Source organism: Symphalangus syndactylus, chromosome 8 (genome assembly GCF_028878055.3).
Source record: "Symphalangus syndactylus isolate Jambi chromosome 8, NHGRI_mSymSyn1-v2.1_pri, whole genome shotgun sequence".
Taxonomy (NCBI): domain Eukaryota; kingdom Metazoa; phylum Chordata; class Mammalia; order Primates; family Hylobatidae; genus Symphalangus; species Symphalangus syndactylus.
Window position 1 is genome coordinate 145,372,716 of NC_072430.2, and position 21,633 is coordinate 145,394,348.

General features: G+C 53.5%; 1 protein-coding gene across 1 annotated transcript in view; it reads left to right on the forward strand.

Annotated features, from left to right (window-relative positions):
* Window positions 1–21,633, forward strand: part of CROCC2 (ciliary rootlet coiled-coil, rootletin family member 2) — a 79,390-nt gene that overhangs the window by 34,864 nt on the left and 22,893 nt on the right. The window contains exons 15-20 of the mRNA XM_055291226.2: window positions 5,656–5,849; window positions 8,584–8,702; window positions 9,138–9,307; window positions 9,943–10,119; window positions 15,467–15,580; window positions 18,873–19,016. Coding sequence (XP_055147201.1) covers window positions 5,656–5,849; window positions 8,584–8,702; window positions 9,138–9,307; window positions 9,943–10,119; window positions 15,467–15,580; window positions 18,873–19,016 — 918 coding nt within the window. The remainder of the gene's footprint in view (window positions 1–5,655; window positions 5,850–8,583; window positions 8,703–9,137; window positions 9,308–9,942; window positions 10,120–15,466; window positions 15,581–18,872; window positions 19,017–21,633) is intronic.

Sequence of the window (21,633 nt, forward strand, 5' to 3'; positions counted from 1 at the left end):
CTGGTGGGAATGTAAACTAGTACAACCACTATGGAAAACAGTGGAGATTCCTTAAAGAACTAAAAGTAGATCTGTTGTTTGATCCAGCAGTCCCACTACTAGGTATGTACCCAGAGGAAAATAAGTCATTATACAAAAAAGATACTTGCACATACATGCTTATAGCAGCACAATTTGCAATTGCAAAAATATGGAACCAGCCCAAATGCCCAACAATCAATGAATGGATTTTAAAAATGTGATATATATATGTATATACACACACACCATGGAATACTACACAGCCATAAAAAGGAACAAAAAATGGCACTCACATCAACCTGGATGGAATTGGAGACTATTATTCTAAATGATGTAACTCAGGAATGGAAAACCAAACATCATATGTTCTCACTCACATGTGGAAGCTAAGCTCTGAGGATGCAAAGGTGTAAGAATGATACATTGGATTTTGGGGACTTGGGAAAGAGTTGGGGGTGGTGAGGGATAAAAGACTACACATTGTGTACGGTGTACACTGCTCAGGTGATGGGTGCACCAAAATCTCAGAAGCCACCACTAAAGAACGTATTCATGTAACCAAACACCACGTGCTACCCAAAAACCTATTGAAATAAAAAAACTTAAAATTAACAAATAAAGCATGTGTCAAAGGCATAGTTGGGTCTTGCCTTTATATTTACTCTGACAACTTCTATCTTTAATTAGAGTATTTATTAGACACTTACATTTAATGTAACTATTAATATGCTTTATTTACATCTTGGTATTTGCCATCTGTTTGTCTCATATTTTAAAAATATGTTTACATTCTTCCTTTCTGGCCTTCTTTTGGGTTAGCTGCATGTTTATTTAGTATTTCATTTTATGTTCTCCATTGATTGTTTTTAGTTGTGTTTCTTTTTGTTAGTTTTAGTGATTACCCTAAAATTATGATATGCACAGTCTATATCCATATATTGTATTACTTCACAAACAACGTAAGACCCTTCCAGCAATATATTCCATTTATCCCTTGCTATGTTTCAAATGTGTCCCCTCCAAAATGTAGGTGTTGAAACTTAATGACTAATTGTGATAGTATTAAGAGGTGGGACCTTTAAGAGGTGATTTAGGCCATAAGGGTTCCACCCTCATCAGTGAGATTAAAGCCTTTACGAAAGGGGCTTCCTGCATCATTTGTGTCTCACTTTCCCTTATGCCTTCCACCACGTGAAGAGGCAGCATTCTTCCCATCCGGAAAATGCAGCATCAAGGCACAGCCTTGGAAGCAGAGAGTAGTCCTTGATAGACAGCTGAACCTGCCAGCACCTTGATTTTGGACTTCCCAGTCTCTAGAACTGTGAGAAGATAAATTAATAAATTTCTCTTCTGTACAAATTACCCAGTCTCAGGTACTTTGTTGTAGCAGCACAATTTACTAAGACATCTCTTCCATCCTTTTTGCTCTTGTTGTTCTATATTTTATTTCTGTGCATGTTGTTATAAACTGTGCATTACTTTATTAATATTTTTTACTTTTAAATGATTATTTTTAACCATTCACACACAGACACACTCATCTTTTCACAAACATTTCAGTTATTTGGTAACATTCTTTACCTTCTTGAGTATGTTTTTAAACGTATTAATTACAATACTTTTTTGTGTCTTTGTCTGATAACTCTAACATCTAGATCCCCTAATGAGCTATTTCTATTGTCTTTTATTTATGTATTTTCAGTAGTTTGGCCTTGTCTCCTAGTATGCTTAATATTTTTTGTTTTCTTTTTTATTATGCTTAATAATTTTTGATTGAATGACAGACTGTGTTTTTGTAGATATAATTCATAGAGATAATTTAAGGCTTTGAATGATATAAGCTTCTTCTAGAGGGAATTTGCTTTTGACTTTGGGAAATCAGAATAGGGATAAATCCCCTTTATCCAGTCCAGGATTTAGCTGCTTTGTAACTGTACTTCAGTCTTTTGTGAGGAGTCATCTATTTCTGGCTTATCCCAGGGTATAACTCTCCTGTGCTCCTAATTGGAAATCTCAGGTGTTTACCAGGGTTCCTCCTCTTTAGTTAGCCCTAAACTCCAGGTTTTATTTTCTCTTTATTTATTATCTTTATTTCAGACAGGACTTCCAAAAGTCCTATCTGACTTCCCAGACTCTCAGCTGCTATTTTTTTGTTCGGATTCTCAGTCTGGCCCTTTACTACTTCTGAATTATAAAAAATACATACTTTTTCAAAGCAGTACCATTCATTTTATTTTCTGAGACAGGGTCTTTGCTGCCCAGGCTGAAGTGCAGTAGCATTACCGTGGCTCACTTCAGCCTCGACCTTCTGGGCTCAAGCGATCCTCCCACATCAGCCTCCTGAGTGGCTGGGACTACAGGCACACATGACCACGCCCAGCTAATTTTTGCGTTTTTTGTAGAAATGGGGTTTTGCCATGTTGCCCAGGCTGGTCTCAAACTCCTGGGTTCAAGTGATCCACCTGCCTCAGTCTCCCAAAGAGCTGGGATTATGCACTCAGCCAGCAGTACCATTTTTTAAAAATCGCAATATAGAATCTCAGGCTCACCTCAAGGCATTTCCTTGCTCTCTGATATCTGCTGTTGTTTTCATTCCCTGGCTGCTTTGGTATATCTGAACTCTAAGTTATACCTCTTCAATCTCATAAGCCTGCTGCAATCTTAGGCCATGTTCCCAGTCTTTTAGCTAAAGCTTTTTTTTTTTTTTTTTTTTTTAAGCAGAGTCTTGCTCTGTCGCCCAGGATGGAGTGCAATGGGGCGATCTCGGCTCACTGCAACCTCCGCCTCCTGGGTTCAAGCAATTCTCCTGCCTCAGCCTCCTGAGTAGCTGGGATTACAGGCATATGCCCAGCTAATTTTTGTATTTTTAGTAGAGATGAGGTTTCACCATGTTGGCCAGGCTGTTCTCAAACTCCCGAGCTCGGGTGATCTGCCCACAGTGGCCTCCCTAAGTGCTGGGATTACAGGCATAAGCCACCAAGCCCGGCCTAAAGCTTTATTCTTGGATACTGAGGCTCTACACACCGTTGTCACTTAGGACTTGGCAGATACCTTAAAGGGGAAATCTGTTGTATTCATAAAATTTCAGACTCACTTTAATATATGTCTCTCTGTAGCCTGAACACCTGGGACCTGAGTGCCTTAGTATCTCTCTAACACTTTTAAACAGATTATTGGATTGTGTATTGTATCGCTTTTCTAGTTGCTTTAGGTGGGAGGGCTGGTCTTCAACAACCCACCTCACCATTATCAGAAGCAGAAAGTCCTGGTTTTTACTTTTGAAGAATGTTTTCACTGGGTATAGAATACTAAAATAGCCATTATTTTCTTTCAGAAATTGAATGAAGTCATTCCATCGTCTTCTGGCTTTCACCGTGGTGTGGAAAGCGTCAGTCTTGTTCATTTCACAGCTATGTGTCTTTTTCCCTTTGTTTTTTAAGAAACATTTTTCTTTATCTTTAGTATTCAGAAACTTTACTAAGTTGTATATATGTGACATTTTCTTTTAATTTATCCTTTTGGGGGTTACAGCTCATTTTAAGTCTAGGGCTAGATGTATTTTATTAGATTTGGAAAATTCTTGGCCTGTATCTGTTCAAATATGCCCTCTCATCTCCTTCTGAGGCTGTAATTACACATATGATGGGCATTTTTAGCTTGTCCTATATGTTGATAACACTCTTGTGTATTTTCTATCCATCCTTCTTTCTCTTTATGATTCAGTCTGAACACATTCTTTTGTCTCTCTTCCAGGTTATTAGTCCTTTCTTTTATTCTGTCTAATCTGTCATTGTCTACTAGTTTTTTTTTAACTTTTGGTTATTGTATTTTAAATTGTCTTTTTTATATTTAGTATCCAGTTCTATTGTTAAACTTTACATCTTGCTAACCATCTTCTTGAACATATTAATCAGCTATTTAAAAGTTTGTGTCTGATAACTCCAATATCTAGATAACAAGGGTGGGAGGATCTATATCTATTTTCTGTTCTTATTTGTGTTTTTTGTCATGTGGTCCTGTCTCCTGATAGGCCAGATCTTGATTAGTCAATCTTATATATAATAAATTATAGAAATAATTTGAGGATCTTGACGATGCGATTCTTCTTCTAGAAAGGGTTTTTGTTCTTGTTGTTGTTTGTGTGTTTGTTTTTGAGAGAGGGTCTCACTCTGTCACCCAGGCAGGAGTGCAGTGGCATGATCTTGGCTCACCATAACCTCTGCCTCCTGGGTTCAAGCGATTCTCCTGCCTCAGCCTCCTGAATAACTGGGATTACAGGTGTGTGCCATCATGCCTGGCTAATTTTTGTATTTTTAGTAAAGACAGGGTTTCACCATGTTGCCAGGCTGGTCTTGAACTCCTGACCTCAAGTGATCTGCCTGCCTTGGCCTCCCAAAGTGCTGGGATTATAGGCGTGAGCCGCCTCACCTGGCCAGAATTTACTTTTGACCCTGGCAGGCAGTGAAGGTAGAAGGTCACTGTAATCCAGTCAGTGACTGGGATGACTCACACCTGAGCTTCAGCGTCTATGAAGGATGGTCTATTTCTGATTCACCACTACTACTAGGGTCAAGCCCTGCTGTGAATACAACTTGATGTCTTGTGATATTTATCAGAGCCTCTCTGTTTTGGTGGCTCTTAACCCTAATTTTTGTCCCCCTCAGGCCATGGTACTGCCAGTTCTTCTTGGCATCTCAATTTTTCAGCCCAAACTCTTAAATGAGCAAATGCCTTGAGGAAGAGGAGACACCAAATGCTGGGCTCACTCCTCTGTGTCTCCCTTCTCTCCAAGATCTTCACTCCTTCAGTCCCAGCTGTCTTTTCAGCTGTCTGAGGTCTCTTGCATATTCTTGTGATATATTCTCTCTAGATTTTTATGATGTTCTTGGTGGAAGTGTTGGTCTGCAGCAATCTAGTTTTCTGTTACCTTCTATTGCCATTTATATGCAGTATTTCCTGAACCCTGGACACTGGAGGACAAACAAATGGTACCATTTAGATTGACAGTTGGCTCCTACCTAGGAGTGCCCAGTTCAATACCATCCCCATCCACTCAGGGTACCTGAGTGGTACCTCCTCTTCCTCAAGGCATTTGCTCATTTAAGAGTTTGGGCTGAAAAATTGAGATGCCAAGAAGAACTGGCAGTACCATGGCCTGAGGGGGACAAAAATTAGGGTTAAGAGCCACCAAAACAGAGAGGCTCTGATAAATATCACAAGACATCAAGTTGTATTCACAGCAGGGCTTGACCCTAGTAGTAGTGGTGAATCAGAAATAGACCATCCTTCATAGACGCTGAAGCTCAGGTGTGAGTCATCCCAGTCACCGACTGGATTACAGTGACCTTCTACCTTCACTGCCTGCCAGGGTCAAAAGTAAATTCTGGCCAGGTGAGGCGGCTCACGCCTATAATCCCAGCACTTTGGGAGGCCAAGGGTACCTGAGTGGATTCCCCCTCTATTGTAAAAACATACATGTGTTTCTGAGGTCCACCCACTTCTTCCACTTTCACCTCCGTGCCATTCTGCATAAAATCACTTCTTCTGAAGTCCTTTCTTCCCCTCAAGAGGCCCATGCTCACCCACCCACTTACTCTCTTTCTCTCCCGACTGTCCCCTCCCCACCTCCCCTAGGTCACATGCCAGAAACGGGCCCTGGAGGAGCAGCTGGCTCAGAGCCTGCAGGACCAGGAGGCCCAGATGGACACTCTGCAGCAAGCCCTGCAAGGAAAGGATGCTCTGTCTGAGGAGCGGGCCCAGCTGCTGGCCAAGCAGGAGGCCTTGGAGAGGCAGGGCCGGCTCGCAGCTGAAGAGGCAGCTGATCTCAGGTATGCAAAGGCCTGCCAGTCAGGGCATGTCCCACGTGTCCTTGCCTGCAGAGAGTCTGCAGTGTGGCAGGGTATGGGGACACTCACACCATGACAAAGGACTGGGAGGGAGTGTGTGCACATGAAATGGGCTGTGAGTGAGGCAAGCACAGTGCCTTTGGGCTGGGGGAGGGCATCTAGAAGAGGTCAACCCAGTGAAAGCGCTGGGGTCACCTTCCTGAAAGAGGTGGTGGCAAGTGCAGAAACACAGCTCAGACCAGTGGAAGGCAGATGTGGAATGTCTTGCTCATGGAGCTGAGGAGTTCAGGGTGAAACCAGCTTCAGGTATGGCTGGATTCAGGCACTCCCACAGTGCCCTCAGAATCCTGCTTCTCCCTCCCTCAGCACAGCTTGACTCTGAGATCTTATTCCCAGGCAGGCTCACTCTGAGAGGTGGCAAGATGGCCAGCAGCCACCCCAGGGTCCCCCTTCCAGCAGACACAGAGCACCCTTCTCCCTACAAGGCCCGAGAGTGGCTGCCATGGGCCATCTTGAGCTGTGTGACATCCCTGTACCAATCCTAGTTGCCGGGAGTCACAGGGCCTGATCCCAGGCTTGGGCTGCACACCCATCCCTGGAGCCAGGAGCAGGGTCAGCCCAGGGACACACGAGGTGGAGAGTATGGGCGGGTGAGCCCAAAGGCCCTCAGGGCAACTCCCAGAAGTTGGGTCGGGCACTCACAGGCAAGAACAGGATGTGTGTAGGCTGTTGCCTGGTGATCCGAATGGGTCCTGCAGCCTCTGCCGAAACCCAACAGCTGATGTCTTCTGTGCCTTATAGGCCCTGCTCAGGGCCCTGCTCAGGCACTGCTAAGTATTTTTGTTGAAAAGATTTCCTCCTGGAATTCTAGAATCTGGGAGGCATGAGAAGCCTTGGAGTCTGAGATCTTTGAGCTTCTTCACAGACAAACCTCTTCTCCAAATGAAAGCTTGCACAGCAATCGGGAAGGAAAACCTGAGGGAGGCTGCTGCAGGTTGGGCTCCTGCCCATGCTCCTTCCTGGGCCCTGGGGGCTCCAAGGACCGGGTTGGAGGTCCCTTTCCTGCCGGCAGGGTCTGCTGCCCAGAACACAGGCCCTAGCCAGAGCCCTCAGCAGCCTGGGTGCTGCCCTGACAGCTGCCCTTCCCTCAGCCCTGCCACTCACCCGGGTCCCCTGCACATGGCAGCCCTGCAGGCCCCAGCATCACAGGCCACTGAACAGGGCGTCCTGATGGCCCATTGAGCCTCTGGTGACAGAGGGGCTTGACCTGAAGCCACATCTGCCCAGACACACTCTGTGTGTTTATCTGACTGGCCCAGTGGGGCCGGAGAGCGTGGACGCTGCCATTTTGATGAGCTCGCAGGTAACATTCAGGACCATCAAGTGCGGGAAATCCTGCTGCAGCTCCTCGCTTCTGATGAGGCCTCCCCACGGGTCTGCTTTACAAAGGGCTCCACTCTCGGATCCTCAGGCCCTGACAAGGCTTCAGCAGTGGGGACCTGCTCCCTCCCTTCATGGAGTCCTGGCCCGCTTGTCAGCTAGCAAGATGGACCAAGGTCCCCGCCGGCCCACACCCCAAGCAGCCCTGCCCTGCTCGGAGCACCCTGTGGGGGGCCAGGCCTCCAGTCCAGGGGCTCAATGGCGGAGCCCCTGGAGTTGCTCCTGGGCCCCCATGGAGAGAGAGGCTGGGCACATGCTCAGGTACCCAAGCTTCAGGCAAAGACGTCCGATATCTGAGCAGCAGAGCCCACATCCCTTACAGGAGACCAGGCGGGCCTCTAGGAGGAGGGGTTTCCACGCTGACTTGAAGGGAGGGTTTCCTACACGCGGAAGCGGGAAGAGCTGCCCCGTGAAGAGAGCACTCAAGCCTGGGAGTGTGGGATGGGGGCCATGAGGACACTTACGGGAGGAGGGACTGGAGGGCGAGCAGAGTAGCATGCAGCAGAGTGAGGTTTCTGGGGGTTCTGACCTGAGCCCAGAGGACTTCCCTCTGCAAGCCCTGGCGAGCCCCAGAAGGCTGGGATGTGCTCCACCCCTGATGAAGGGGGTAGTGGTGGCCAGAAAGATGGAAGAGAAATGGAGGCAGGGCCTGATCAGCAGCTGCCAGGGTCCCCGTGGCCCATGGCCCACCCTGACCTCATCTGTTTGGGGTTGTGCACCTACCATTTGTGTGTTCATATGGGTGTCTGTGTTTGAGTCTTTGTGGTGTGTTTGTACGTGTTGTTTGATGCCTTGCTTTGTTCACGGATAAACACCCAGCACAGGGAAGTGAACAGCAAGAATGAAACTTGCCATTGATGGTTGGACCATTGATGAATTAACTGTTAGAAATGTGAGGTCTTTCATCACCCGCCCTCCCAGGAATGGGCCCTGCTGTGTGTTGGTGTGTGCTCCGGGTGTCTTCTGAGCAGCGGCATCTCCATGCACAAATGCACCAAGCAGGCTTTTCACATGATGGAATCGCGCCGCATGTGGGGGTCCAGTTGGGTGCGTGGCTTTTTGGGCAGACTCTTTTCATGGCATGAGAATAGAAAATAGTTTCCTCATCCTTGTTAACAGCACATGGTGCTCCAGAGATGCACCATAATTTCTAAAACATTCTTCCACTTATTTGCATTTCAGCTGAGTCTCATTAACACCCGTGTAAAGCTATAGAGAACATTTTATACCCAGGATCTTGGGGATGACTTTCCCGTTGTTTGCTGCACCTTTGCAGGGCAGAGAGGGACTCCCTGGAGAGCAGCCTCCTTGAGGCCCAACAGCTGGCCACGAAGCTGCAGGAGCAGCTGGAGGAGGAGGCCCGGAGTGCAGGACTCGCTCGGCAGGCCTTGCAAGGTGCTCCAAGGGCGCTCCCTCAGCTCTTTCCCGGAAAGTCAGCCATGTAGGGGCCCCTGGAATGGAGCTCAGTGCCCACACGTGCTGCACCCCCTCTCTGGAGCCCACAGGGGCACAAACGTGAGCCTGGAGCTCATGTGACTGAGCGAGTTGGGCCACCCTCGCCCATGAGGACCAGCAACACCCCGCCGAGGCTGCACCTGGTGCCGGCCTGAGGCTCAGAACTGGGCTCTGGCCACAGGGTCAGCGTGTAGCCTCCAGCTGCAGCCCTGTACGCTTGACCCTGCTTCACCCACCCTGCCATGTGCTGGCCACCCACTCCCGGAGCCTGGAGTGGATAGTGGTCGCCCCCAAGGCTGTCACTGTCTAGGAAGTCCCAAAGGGTTCAGGGGTCCACATGCCAGGCCCTAGTGCACCTTACCCATCAACCCACAGTGGAAATGGAGCAGCTACAAAGTGACTGGGAGGTCCAGGAGATGAAGCTGCGGCAGGACACGGGGCGGCTCCAGCGACAGGTGGCACAGCAGGAGCGGGAGGCCCAGCGGGCCCTGGAGAGCCAGGCGTCGGCCCACCGCGAGGCCCTGGCACAGCTCCAGAGGGAGAAGGTCTGCTTCCCAGGAGCCCACCAGTAGCTTCCTAGAAGGCTACCAGGTCCCAGGGAATGGCAGGCCCTTGGGAGGAGGGGGCCCTGAAAGACCGAGCTCAGCGACATAGGCGCCTGGCCAGGGAAGGCTGGGCAAGGACCGGCTCACTCTTTATAGTTCACGTGGGCATCCAGGGCCTTCCCCGTGGAGCCCTCACATTGGGCTTGGGTTTGTATTTGGGGCGGGCCTCCCTCATGGAAGAGGCTGGACAGGCTGTTGGCTGGTCTGGTGCAGTCTGAAGGACAAGGGCTGGAGGGGGCCCCACCCTCATTAGAGCTGTCCCGCAAGTCACAGGCTTCTGGAGGCCTGGTTTGACATATCTTTACACCCCTCCATGGCAGATGCACTGCAGAGACTCAGGAATGGTTTACAAACTGATAGATCAATATGGGATGACAGGTGCTGAGACCCAGAAAGGCCCTCCCTGCTCTGGTGACCCTGAGGGGAAGACATGGGGGGTGTGCAGCTGGCTGGAGTGGACAGCCCCTGGGGCCCATCAGCCCTGGCATCCCATGGGCCAGGTCTCACTCAGGACCACAGACAACTGCTGGCCTCACCTGCCGGACCTCACAGCCCATCTCTTTACCTTGGCCCAGGAGACCCTGAGCCTGACCCTGGCAGAGGAGAAGGAGGTAGCCAGATGCCAGCTGGAGCAGGAGAAGGAGCTGGTGACAAAAAGTGCAGCCGAGAGAGAGGCTCTGAAGGGAGAAATTCAGAGCCTGAAGCAGGAGCGGGATGAGAGCCTTCTCCAACTGGAGCACAAGATGCAACAGGTGATGGTGGGGCCTGGGGGCAGGGTTGCTCACACCCACTGCACCTGTCACCTCTGGCCCAGCACAAGGGCTGCATGTGGCCACACCTCGGGCAGGTGCAGCCTTTCCAGGTCACTGCTATTGCAGCTTTGTTCTTCCACAGCAGTCACGATGGACAGTCACCCATCCATCCATCCATCCACTCACCCACCCACCTATCTGTTCATCCAGCCATCTGTCCATTCATTCACCCATCCATCTGCCCATCCACTTGCCCATCCATCCATCCTTCCACCCACCTACCCATCCATTCATCCATCTCTCCATCCATCCCTCCATCTGTCCATTCATCCACCCACCTACCCATCCATCCATCCATCCACCCATCCACCCACCTACCCATTCATCCATCCATCTCTCCATCCATTCACCCATCCATCCATTTATCCATCCATCCATCCACCCATCCACCCGCTCATCCATCCATCTACCCATTCACCTCCTCATCCATCCATCCACCCATCCACCTACTCATCCATCCACCCACCCATTCACCTCCTCATCCATCCATCCACCCATCCACCTGTTCATCCATCCATCCTCCCATCCACCTGCCCATCCATCCATCCATACACTCATCCACACACCTACCCATTCATCCATCCATCTGTCCATTCATTCACCCATCCATCCATTTATCCATCCATCCATCCACCCATCCATCCACTCATCCACTTGCTCATCCATCCATCCACCCATCCACCTGTTCATCCTTTCATCCTCCCATCCACCTGCCCATCCATCCATCCATACACTCATCCACCCACCTACCCATCCATCCATCCATCTGTCCATTCATCTATCTATCTGCCCATCCATCCATGCACTTGAATGTCCCTCCACGCACTTGTCATCATCCACCCACTCACTTGAATATCCATTCTTCTTTCCACACATTTTTCTATCCACCCAGATATATGGCCATGCATCCACATTCCTAGCTGTGCATCCACACACCTCACCATCCATGCAATCATTCATCAGTTCATTTGACTATCCATCCAACCATCCATGCACCCAACCTTCCATCCACACAGCTATCCACAACCCATCTGACCATCCATCCATCCATCCACTTAACATCCTTTCATCTGTTCACAAACTCAGCTGTCGAGCCACATATCCAACCATCCATCCATGTGTCTATTCATCCATCTACCTGGATCTGCCAACCAGCCGGTCATCCAATCATCCATCAGTGTATCCAACTCAAACACCAAGCCAAGCACACAACTACCAGCCACACATCTGGCCATCCTTCCATCCCACCAGCAGTTGAGACTCAGCCACTAGCCCTATAAAAGCTACCCTGAGTCTAGGCTGTTCCAGTATATCATGCTACCCTGAAGAATTCACTGTTGAGTGAAAGGAATGGACACATGAACACGTCCACATTGTGTCACATGGGGTGATAAGGACTATAAGATGTTGGTACAAATTACAGGCCGGGTGCTGTGGCTCACACCTGTAATCTCAGCACTTTGGGAGGCTGAGGTGGGTGGATCACTTGAGGTCAGGAGTTCAAAACTAGCCTGGCCAACATAGTGAAACCCAGTCTCTACTAAAACTACAAAAAAATTAGCCGGGCATGGTGGTGGGGACCTGTAATCCCAGCTATTTGGGAGGCTGAGGCAAGAGAATAACTTGAACTCAGGAGGAGAGGTTGCAGTGAGCCGAGATCCAGAGACTCCTTCTCAAAAAAAAAAAAAAAATGACAAACTGCAGGAGGAGTTACAGTAGCCAAAATAGCCAAGATTTTTTGTCAGACTCTCTGCATTTAATATTTGATTCTTGCAACACTCTGAGGCACATGCTGTAATTATCCCTATATTACTGGTGAGAAAACTAAGGTCCACAAATGTTGAATGCCTTGCACAGGGTTGTGCAGTGCACCTGCTGGGCACCGAGGTCTGTGCTCTTAACTGCCCCACTACTCTGCATCCTTAGATAGCGGAAGGGAAGGCCTTACAGGAGGAATAGTAGTGTTGAGTGGAGAGGACGTGGACATTGGCAGGATGTCTGGGGATTGCATGAAGTTCTGCACAGCTGCCAGGCTGCACGTGAGTGGAAGCAGTGAGAGAGGTGTGCAGTGGAGCCGGGACGGGCCTTGGGCGCCAGCATCAGGTGATAGGGAGCCAGTGGATGTTCTTGAGCAGGGGTGATATGATAGGAGTTGGGCAGAAAAGAGTCTGGGGCCAGGAGACTGGGGAGAGGCTGAGGCAAGGTCCACGCAAGAGGGGCTGAGAGCCAGGCAAAGGAGGAGAAAGCTAAGTTCAAAGCTCCTTGGGAGGTGGTGATATTATTCCCATTGGATATATGAGAAAAGAGGCTCCAGGGGAAGCAACACATCTGGGGAGTGGGTGGCCCGTCAAGGCCCCCATGCAGCCCTTCATTCCCATCCGAGACCAACCACTGGGCAACGTGGCCTGTTCTCATGTGATTATTTAATCCCAGCTTCCCAGTGGCACACACAGCCTCCAAGAGAGGGGACCTCTGTCAAACAGGAGTGCAGGCTTGGTGGCTCATGCCTATGATCCCAGCACTTTGGGAGGCTGAAGCCAGCGGATCATCTGAGGTCAGGAGTTCAAGACCAGCCTGGCCAACATGGTGAAGCCCTGTCTCTACTAAAAAAAAAAAAATACAAAAATTAGCTGGTTGTGGTGGTGGGTGCCTGTAATCCCCGCTACTCAGGAGGCTGAGGCAGGATAATTGCTTGAACCCAGGAGATTCTCACTGAGATTGCAGTGAGCAGAGAGCACGCCACTGCATTCCAGCCTGGGGTGACAGAGCGAGACTCCATCTCAAAAAAAAAAAAAAAAAAAAAAAAAAAACAGGAGCGCAGGCTAAGAGGACAGACAGACACCATGCGCTAGTGCCCTCCCTCCCCTGGACCCACAGCAGAACCATGATAAGGGGCACCCCAGGGGCACAGCACAGACGGGCTGGCCTGTGGGGAGCCCTTGCCGGTGCAGCAAGTGAGCTTTCCGGGGACCTCTGCTAGGCCAGCTGCCCTTTATTCTAGGCGGCCTGTGTGGAGAAATTGAGCGGAGAAGTGGGGCTGCGGGGTCTAGCAGGAAACTTCCCCACACTTCCCTGAGGAACCTGTGATGACCCAGTCACAAAACAGTCTTTGGGGATCTATTTCTGTAACAAAGAAGAGGAATTATATGTGGAGCAAGAGCCAAAGACCCGGAGCCGCTGACCCAGGAGGGGCTGTCTCCACCGGAACCCTCCATTCTCTGGCCCACTGTGTCTGAATGGCGGCTTGCCCACGCCTGTTTGCAAAGCGAAGCCCTCACCCGAGAGAATGCCACACTTCTGTATTTGATGAAGTTTTGCCTAAAATTCTAATAAACACTCCCTTGCTGTGTCCAGTAATGAGGGGCACAGGAGGGAGAGACAGGGCCCCCACCCTTGCAGACCTTACAGTCCAGCAAGGGCAGATTCATAAATAGCCAACCGGCCTCCAGCTGAGCAAAATAAGCAGGGCCTCAAGGGAGGGAGGAAGGGGAGCAATGATTTTTAAAATTGTTTAGAATATAGAAAGCCATTCAATGAAAAGTCCCCCACTCCTGCCCCTCCCCTTCACTAGGCTACTCAGGGAACAGTTGTCCTTTCTCTTTGATTCCTCTGTAATCGGCCCATGCCATTCTGACCCAGAGAGCACAGACCCCACAGGGCATGGTCCTCAACAGGACGCCGTCTCTCAGACACCATCCACAAGCCCGGGGGTCTCCAGGCCACCCACACTTCTGACCACCTGACTACAAGTTTGGGGGTTCCCATGATCCTCTCAGGTTCAGCCCTTCACTAGAATGACTCACAGAACTCAGGAAAGCCTCTTGTTACTCTTAGAGTTTCATTATCAAATATGGAATTCGAGACCAGCCAGAAGAGGAGACACGCGGGCAAGGTGGGCACGTCACAGACAGGGGCTGCTGCGCCCTCCCCGTGGAGCCAGCCCAGCGCCCTCCCCGTGGAGCCAGCCCAGCGCCCTCCCCGTGGAGCCAGCCCAGCACCCTCCTGCACCCCAGTGTGCTCAGCAGCCAGGAGGCTCCACTGCACTTTGGTGTCCAGAGTTTTATTGGGGTTTCACTGTGTAACGTGATCGGTGGAGTGACTGGTTATGTGATTGAAGCCCACTTCTCTGACTGCTGGGAGGCTGGGCTGACATCCCGTGGCTAAAAGCCCCAACCCTCTAATAATGGTCTTTCAGCAGACAGTCCCCATCCTGAAATTCAGTAGGAGCCCACCCTGAGTCACCTCATTAGCATAAACTCAGGTGTGGTCCCAGAGGCCCGCCAGGAATAATGCAGACACTCCACACTTTTGAGAAACCCCCAGGGTTTAGAAGCTTCCTCCAAGGACCCAGGACAAAGACCTGATACATCTTCTGTTATGCAACACCCTCCAAAGATTGCTTGCAAACAGAAATATACAGCGTTACCTCCCCAGCACTGCATTTTTAATACAAAGGGAATGAAAAGTCCACGCTAGCTCCTGGGCTTTCCTCTTCTCAATTATCAAAGCATCTCGATGGCCTTTCCCAGCTGTGTATCTGCAGCTTTGTTCTTCTGTTTCTGGGCTGCGTGCTGAGCTGCCAGGACTGGGTCTTCCTGTGGCTGGCTGTTCTTCCTTCCACGGGTGTCTGGGTTGCCTCCAGCTTTGTTGCCATTACAGCAGTGTCACAGACATTGGTGACACATTGGTGACACTGTGCATAGGTCAGCCCACACAGGTGCACGCATGTCTCTGGGCTGCCCTCCCCCAAATGGGCCTGGGAATAGAGAGAATATACACGTGTGGATTTGACAGGCATTGCTTCCTCAGCCTGGTCCACGGAGCAGCATATGCCGCCCTCGGAGCTGAGGGTGTCTCTCCCACACCATCAGGGAGATGGAGCATTTTCGGGCTTTTAAGCTTCCTTCTCTGCACTGCAGCAAGTGTTGCCTAGAGGGATGGGGGTGGCTCATGAAGACCCCCAAACTGCATGGGAAAGGGCAGGACTTTGGACAGGCAGAGGAAGGGGAGGATACCCCAGGGACGTGCCTAAGCGCAGACACAGAGGTGGGACGATGTCGGACAGAGGGCAGGTGCTCAGAGGGTGAAAGGGCCCAGGGCCCAGGGCTGCCTCTGTGGGAGCTGCCTCTCCTCTCCAGTGGCAGGGATGTGCAGACAGGAACGTGAACATGCTATGTCCAGGAGAGGCTCTGCACTCGGCATTCTGCCACAGCCTCTCCTTAGAGGAGGCCTCATCCCTCCCCCGAGACCCCCCAACGCTCTCACAAGCATACCCTGTCCTGTCCAGGCCCTGTCCCTGAAAGAAACAGAGCGCAGCCTTCTGAGCGAGGAGCTCTCCAGGGCCAGGAGGGCGCTGGAGCGGGTGCGGCAGGAGGCACAGAGCCAGCAGGAGCGAGCGCAGGTGAGCCCCAGCCCCATGCAGCCCAGCCACATGCACAGCCAAGCAGGTGCTGGCAGACCCCAGGGGGCCTGGTCCCAGTGGCATGACCGTCTCCATCCCCTCCCTTCCTGAGCCTCAGTTTCCCCCAGGTGCCTCCAGGGCTTCCGGTGGGAGGGGCACTCAATGGGCAGGAAAGGTCCGAGTGAGCCAAAGCAGTGGGCATCACGACTTTACCTGGCTCAGGTCTCCCTTAGCTTCGGGGCTGGCAGGGGCCAGAGAGGGGAGGCCTGGCCCAGCTGGGGGCCTCCCATGAGCCAGCAGCAGCGAGTGGCTGAGCCTGTATGTGCACTGGAGCTGCTTGTAGAAAAGCACAGCTGGGGACATGGGCACCAGCCTCGTGGAATTCACTCACCAGAGAGATCCTTCCAAAGGAGAAACTGAACCCGAGGCGGCTGGCCCTGCACCAGAGGAAACTCTCGGCAGGAAAGGACACCCACATTGAGTCCTGAGCAGAGCCAGGAGAGAGGCGTCCGCGGAGGGGCTAGGACAGCCCCCCAGGAAACAGCCGCCCACCCTCACCCAGTGAACAGAGGCCCTCCCATGCACAAAGGCTGCTGCAGGCTGCCAGCGGGGGTCACTTGGGACCCCTGAGTCCTCCCCTGGAGCACAAGTCCAGGGGGCTGGGCAGGCAGCAGCAAATAGGGCACTGGGGAGGAGGGCTCAGGAGAGCAGGGCTTTGAGGAGGAGGGCTCTGGGGAGGAGGACTCTGAGGCCTGTGCCTCCAGCTCGTGGACAAGGTTGGGCACCCACTGTTATTGCTTGCAGAATGCCAAGGCTTCAGCCCATCTGTTGCATGGCACCAGGTCCTGCATCGGAGATGAAGAGACTGGGCAGGGTTCATAGGGAGTGGCCAGAGCCCAGCAATAGGACATAGATGGGGGCCTGGCTCACAGCGGGGTGTGGCCAGAGCCCAGCAATAGGACATAGATGCAGGAGCTACAGCAGGATCTCCAAGGGCCCAGGGGGCCTGAGGAGGGGCTGTTTGTGTTGAGGTCGGGGCTGCTGTCCTGGTGGCAGGGGCTGGCCCTGAACAGACACAGGTGCGAGGGTGCCCTGGGCAGGGAGGGAATGGGCTCAAGGCACTGGACGCCGCTCCTCTCCTTGCCAGGAACAGGTAGGATTGAGGGCGAGGCTGATCGCCAACCCCCAGCTCTCTGCCCTCTCTGGCTGCACACACCCCATTAGCTCGGCCCACACCTGCCTCCTGCCTCTGTCCTTCCAGCTCCCAGCATGTTCAGTGACGAGGCCGTTCATTCCCGTACTTGGCTTATTTTAAATTCGGGTGAGCCTTTTCCTCCCTGTGCCTGGCAAGGACGCAGGGTTGGACACCTACCTGACTGGCGTTGAATATATGGCTCAGTGTGCAGTGAACAGAACACAGGCCATGGTGCCAGGCGCAGGAGGCAGGCCCCTTCTGTGCCCATTCTGAATGGGAGCCCTTCTCACTGACTGCACAGAGGCATGTGCAGGCCACCTGGTGGGGGGCCGGGGCGTCCAGGTAGCAGGGCCTTGGGGGATGCTCGGTGACTCGGAGCCAGGATGGAGGGCTTGTGCCCCATCCCCAGGGCACTATGCAGCGGGAGAGGGCGCTGCAATGAGGAGGCGGCTTCTGGAGTGTCGTTTCGCCTCCTCCTGCCTGACGCCACAACCTGGATTCCTAGTCCCTCCAAGCAGGGCTGCCCAGAGGAGTCTTGCCCCTCACTCCACGAAGCCCCACCCTGCTCTGTTCCTGCCCCTGAGGCCTGGAGGGTTCCACGGGGCCCAGGACGACCAAGCTTGGCATCGGGCCTGTGACCGTGCCCCTCCCTCCTCCCGACCACTGGCCCAGCAGCTCCCTCGGCTCCACCCCGTGGGCAGGGACCCAGGAAAGCCCTCCTGGGGCCCTGGGAGCTGACGCCTCTGGCTCACAGAGGGGCCTTCTCTGGAGCCAGTGCTGGCTTCTGGAGCCTTCTCCTGAGCTGGCCCTGAGTCTCCCCCGGACTCGGGACCAGGCCTGCCAGCCAGCCGGCCTCCCTGGGGAGCTCGTTAAGGGTTCCTTTGCCACCTCAGCTCAAAAAATGGAAATTAAAACTGTTGAGAGGAGCGAGAGGAGAGGAATGCCAGCCAAAGGGCACCAGGCGCCAGATGACAGGAGAGCGTGCGCCCCCAGGCTGAGTCACCACTGCCGCCGGGCTCCCAGCCGATGCCGTGTCCCCGAGGCCCTCACAGGGGTATCCTGCAGCCAGGCCTCAGGAGCACCCATCACTGACAGTGCTGGGGCATGCTGAGGCACAGAGCCATGGCCTGGTCACCCAAGATGGCCCTTGTCAGTCCAGAGAGACCAGAGGGGGTTGTGGAGAATGAGGACAGGAGGCAGCAGCATGGCTCCTTTCCCAAAAGCAGGGGGCACAGGCTGCAGGAGCCCCAACCCTAGCAGAATCCAGGTGGACAGGAGGGGCTCCCAAGATCTGGCACAGGGGCAGCCGTGTGGGCACCTGTGCCCCCGGGAACACAAAGCCCGCTCTGGAGGGAGCCATCCCACACCAGCCGCCCCCTGCCAGCCGCCTGCTGTTGCCCGGAGGCTTGGTCCAGTGCCCTGAGCCCAGGGATGTGGAGCCTGAGCAGGGCAGGGCTCTGACCCTTCATGTTGAGGACACTGAGGCCCAGGAAGCTGAGACCCCCCTGAGCCCCATCTGCCCTGCAGCCGCAACCTGGGCAGGGGTGCAGTGGGGAGTGCCTTGAGAGGAAGCAGAGCGGTGTCCCGAGGGGCCTGGGGCTTGGGGTGAAGTAGGTGGCATTTGTCCATGAACAAGGGGCCATGGGCCGAACCTGGGGCCTCCTGGCCCAAGGATCCCTGCTGGCCACACTGCCCCAAGGCCTGAGAGGACACCTCGGGTGGTGTGGGCGACAGGGAGCCAACTCCAGCTGAGCTCAGTCCCAGATGGAGGGTAGAGCTGCCCAGTGTGTGGTGGTCCCTGAAGGGATGGGCCCTGCCCCAGGGCACAGGCTGAGCTGAGGGGCTGCCTCCTGCTGTGTCCATGGGCACTCACACATCACAGCTGTCAGGGGCCGTGGACGACTCCTCATCCCAGCAGCCTGTTTGACAGTTTAGGAAATCAAAGGCCAGTTACCCTGGGGCTTGCATGATCAGCAGGACCCAGCTCCCCCTCTTCGGCCACTGCAACGCCTCCTGCTCCAGGGTCCTGGCCTTACCTCACCCTCCACTGCTGGGCCCAGCTCCCTGATGCCACTATGGGCTCCCTTCTCCCTGCAGGCCACCATCAGTGCCACGACTGAGGAGCTGAAGGCCCTCCAGGCCCAGTTTGAGGACGCTATCACGGCCCATCAGAGGGAGACCACGGCCCTACACGAGAGCCTCCAGGACCTAGCAGCCGAGCGGGGCGATGTGGAGAGAGAGGTGAGGGGCAGGGCTGGGGGCTCCTGGGGATGCCAGAGGAGAGGAGAAAGCAGGGCAGGTACCAAGAGAGGAGAGAGTGGGGGTGCCAGTAGGAAAGAGAGGCTGTACCACGGAGAATGGAAGAGTAGTCCCTGGGACTAGGAAGAGGCAAACAGCCACAGGGGCCGTGGGGCAAGGGACCCTCACACCACGCACTAAGCCAAGCCCAGGCTCTCAGAGCAGATGAAATGGTGCCTGGCCCAGGCCATTGGCTAAGGGAAGCTGACACCAGTTTTCAGGGAAAAGAAGGCAACATTTCTAAGCCTCCTGAAGGGGTGAGTTTGACTTCGGGGTGAAAGTGGGCTTGGCTGAGTCAGGTGGACTTGGCTGAGTCAGGGTGCCAGCTGAGTGGGAGGGGAGCTCTCTGCAGGCTGCCATGGGTCCCGACGCGGCTCCTGCTGCCCTGCTTGTCCTGGGAAGGTGCACAGCACACCTGCCAGCTCCCAGGGCACTGGCGGGGCACACCTGCCGCTGGGAGGGCCGGCATGTGAAAGGGTGGCCAGAGCCACACAGCCAAAGGCTCCGGGAGTCCAGCCAGCCCCCTCGTTCCACACAGTTAAGAAAGTGGAGTCAGGAAGGTCCTGACTCTGGAGGCACTGGGGCAGCTGTCGCCTCCCAAAGCCCTCCCGAGAGACAGGCATGACCTGGAGCAAAGGGGAATTCAGACCCTTGGCCAAGAGACCCATCGCGCCATCCACGGAGGCGTGGGGAGGCCCTAGAAAAGCTGGGCTCTGCCCACACAGCAGGAGGCATGGACTTCATTGGGCTAGACACTAGGGTGGGGGAGGCTGGATTTGGGGCAGCGGGCAAGAAAAGAAGTGGGTTAGTGGAGATTTCGGGGTGGGCCTGGGCCTGGCCAAGGGCCTGAGGTTGACATGGAGGCCCCCAGGAGCCACGTGATGGTGACGTGGGGTGGGGGACAGTCGTGGGCAGGGGGCAAGAGTGGCCAGGGCTAGGCTGGCCTGGGCTCAGTGGGCAGGCAGATTGGAGAGGCGTTTCTGAGGTGGGTTGGCAGGACGGGGGGACGCCTGTGTGTGGCGAGGGCAGGAGGGCACACGGATCTGCTCTGGAGGAGGGGAGGGTCAGCTGGAGCCCCAGCGGGGCCCACGGGGACGGGGCGGCCTCGCACACTCCCTGGGCTGCTCGCCAAGGCTGGGGGCTGCGCAGCTGACCTGGTGCTGGAGCGAGCGGCTGGCGCACACCACGCCCCAGAGGCTGGGCCGGCCAGCAGGGGAGAGTGAGGAGAGGGGCTCAGCCCACCCCAAGCACCCCCGAGAGGCAGGCTGAGAGAGGAAGAGAACATGATTTAACATGACCGGCTGTTTACATTGGCCCCAAGGAGAAAGGTCTCCTTTCAACAGATTTCAAAGTCAGGCCCGGTCAGCGACCACACGGGGAAGCAAAACGAGATTGCAAAACTGGGGGCAGCAGGGGGCGGGGGGGGGGAGGTGTGGAGAGGGTGGGGGTGCATTGGTTCTGCTGGCCTCAAGGAAGGGAGCGCAGGCCTCATGGGAAGGTCAGGCTCTCAGAGGAGCAGCCCCCGGAAGGGAGCAGGGGCTCCCAGAACAGAGCAGAGTGCCCAGAAAGGGAGTAGGGCTAAAAGGTGAGGATGGTTGAGGGGGACAAGAGGAACAATCACAGGGAAAAGCAGGCAGAGCCCTTCCAGGCGCCAGGCTGGCCCAGGGTCACCATGGAAACCATAACATTTTTCACAACCTTTAAACTGGAGGAACTTCCAGGCTCTCAGACCCTGCCTGAGGTCCACACGTGTGCACACACATGCATACACATCATCCACACAGTGAGACCACACACACCTGTGTACACTCAACACTCAGAGTGGTGCGTGCATGCTGAATGCAGACACACAAGCCTCACGCACTCACACTCACACACTCATGCTGGAATCACATATGGACAACACACAGTGCACACAGGCGTGCACAGAAACGTGCACCAAGCACACACACGCATGTGTGCACACACATGCACATACGTAGTGCACGCACAGGCATACAGATGTGCACACACATGCATGCACACACATGTATGCACACCACATACAGAGTGGACACCTGCACTGGTTCACACACACACACACACTCATCACACACACATGCACTCACACATACACACACACACTCATCACACACACATGCACTCACACTCATCACACACTCATCACATATATGCACACACACATAGTGCATACACAGGCATACAGATGTGCACACACATGCATGCACACACACGTATGCACACCACGTACAGTGAACACTTGCACCAGCTCACACACACATCACCCACACTCACACACACATACACGCACACTCACACGCACACACTCACACACACACACTCACACACACACTCACTCACACTCACCCTCCCCTGCTTTCCCTCCACAGCCCTCCTCCCTACAGAGCTCTGGAGCTGCCTCCCTGCAGGAGATTTTTAAAAGAGGCTGTTTATACAATTTCTAGCAAAGAAATAATTATTATAATCACATTAAGTGATTTGGCTGTAAAATTCCTGTAAAAGGGACGGCTGTTCTCATGAGGCAGAGGGAGCGGGTGGG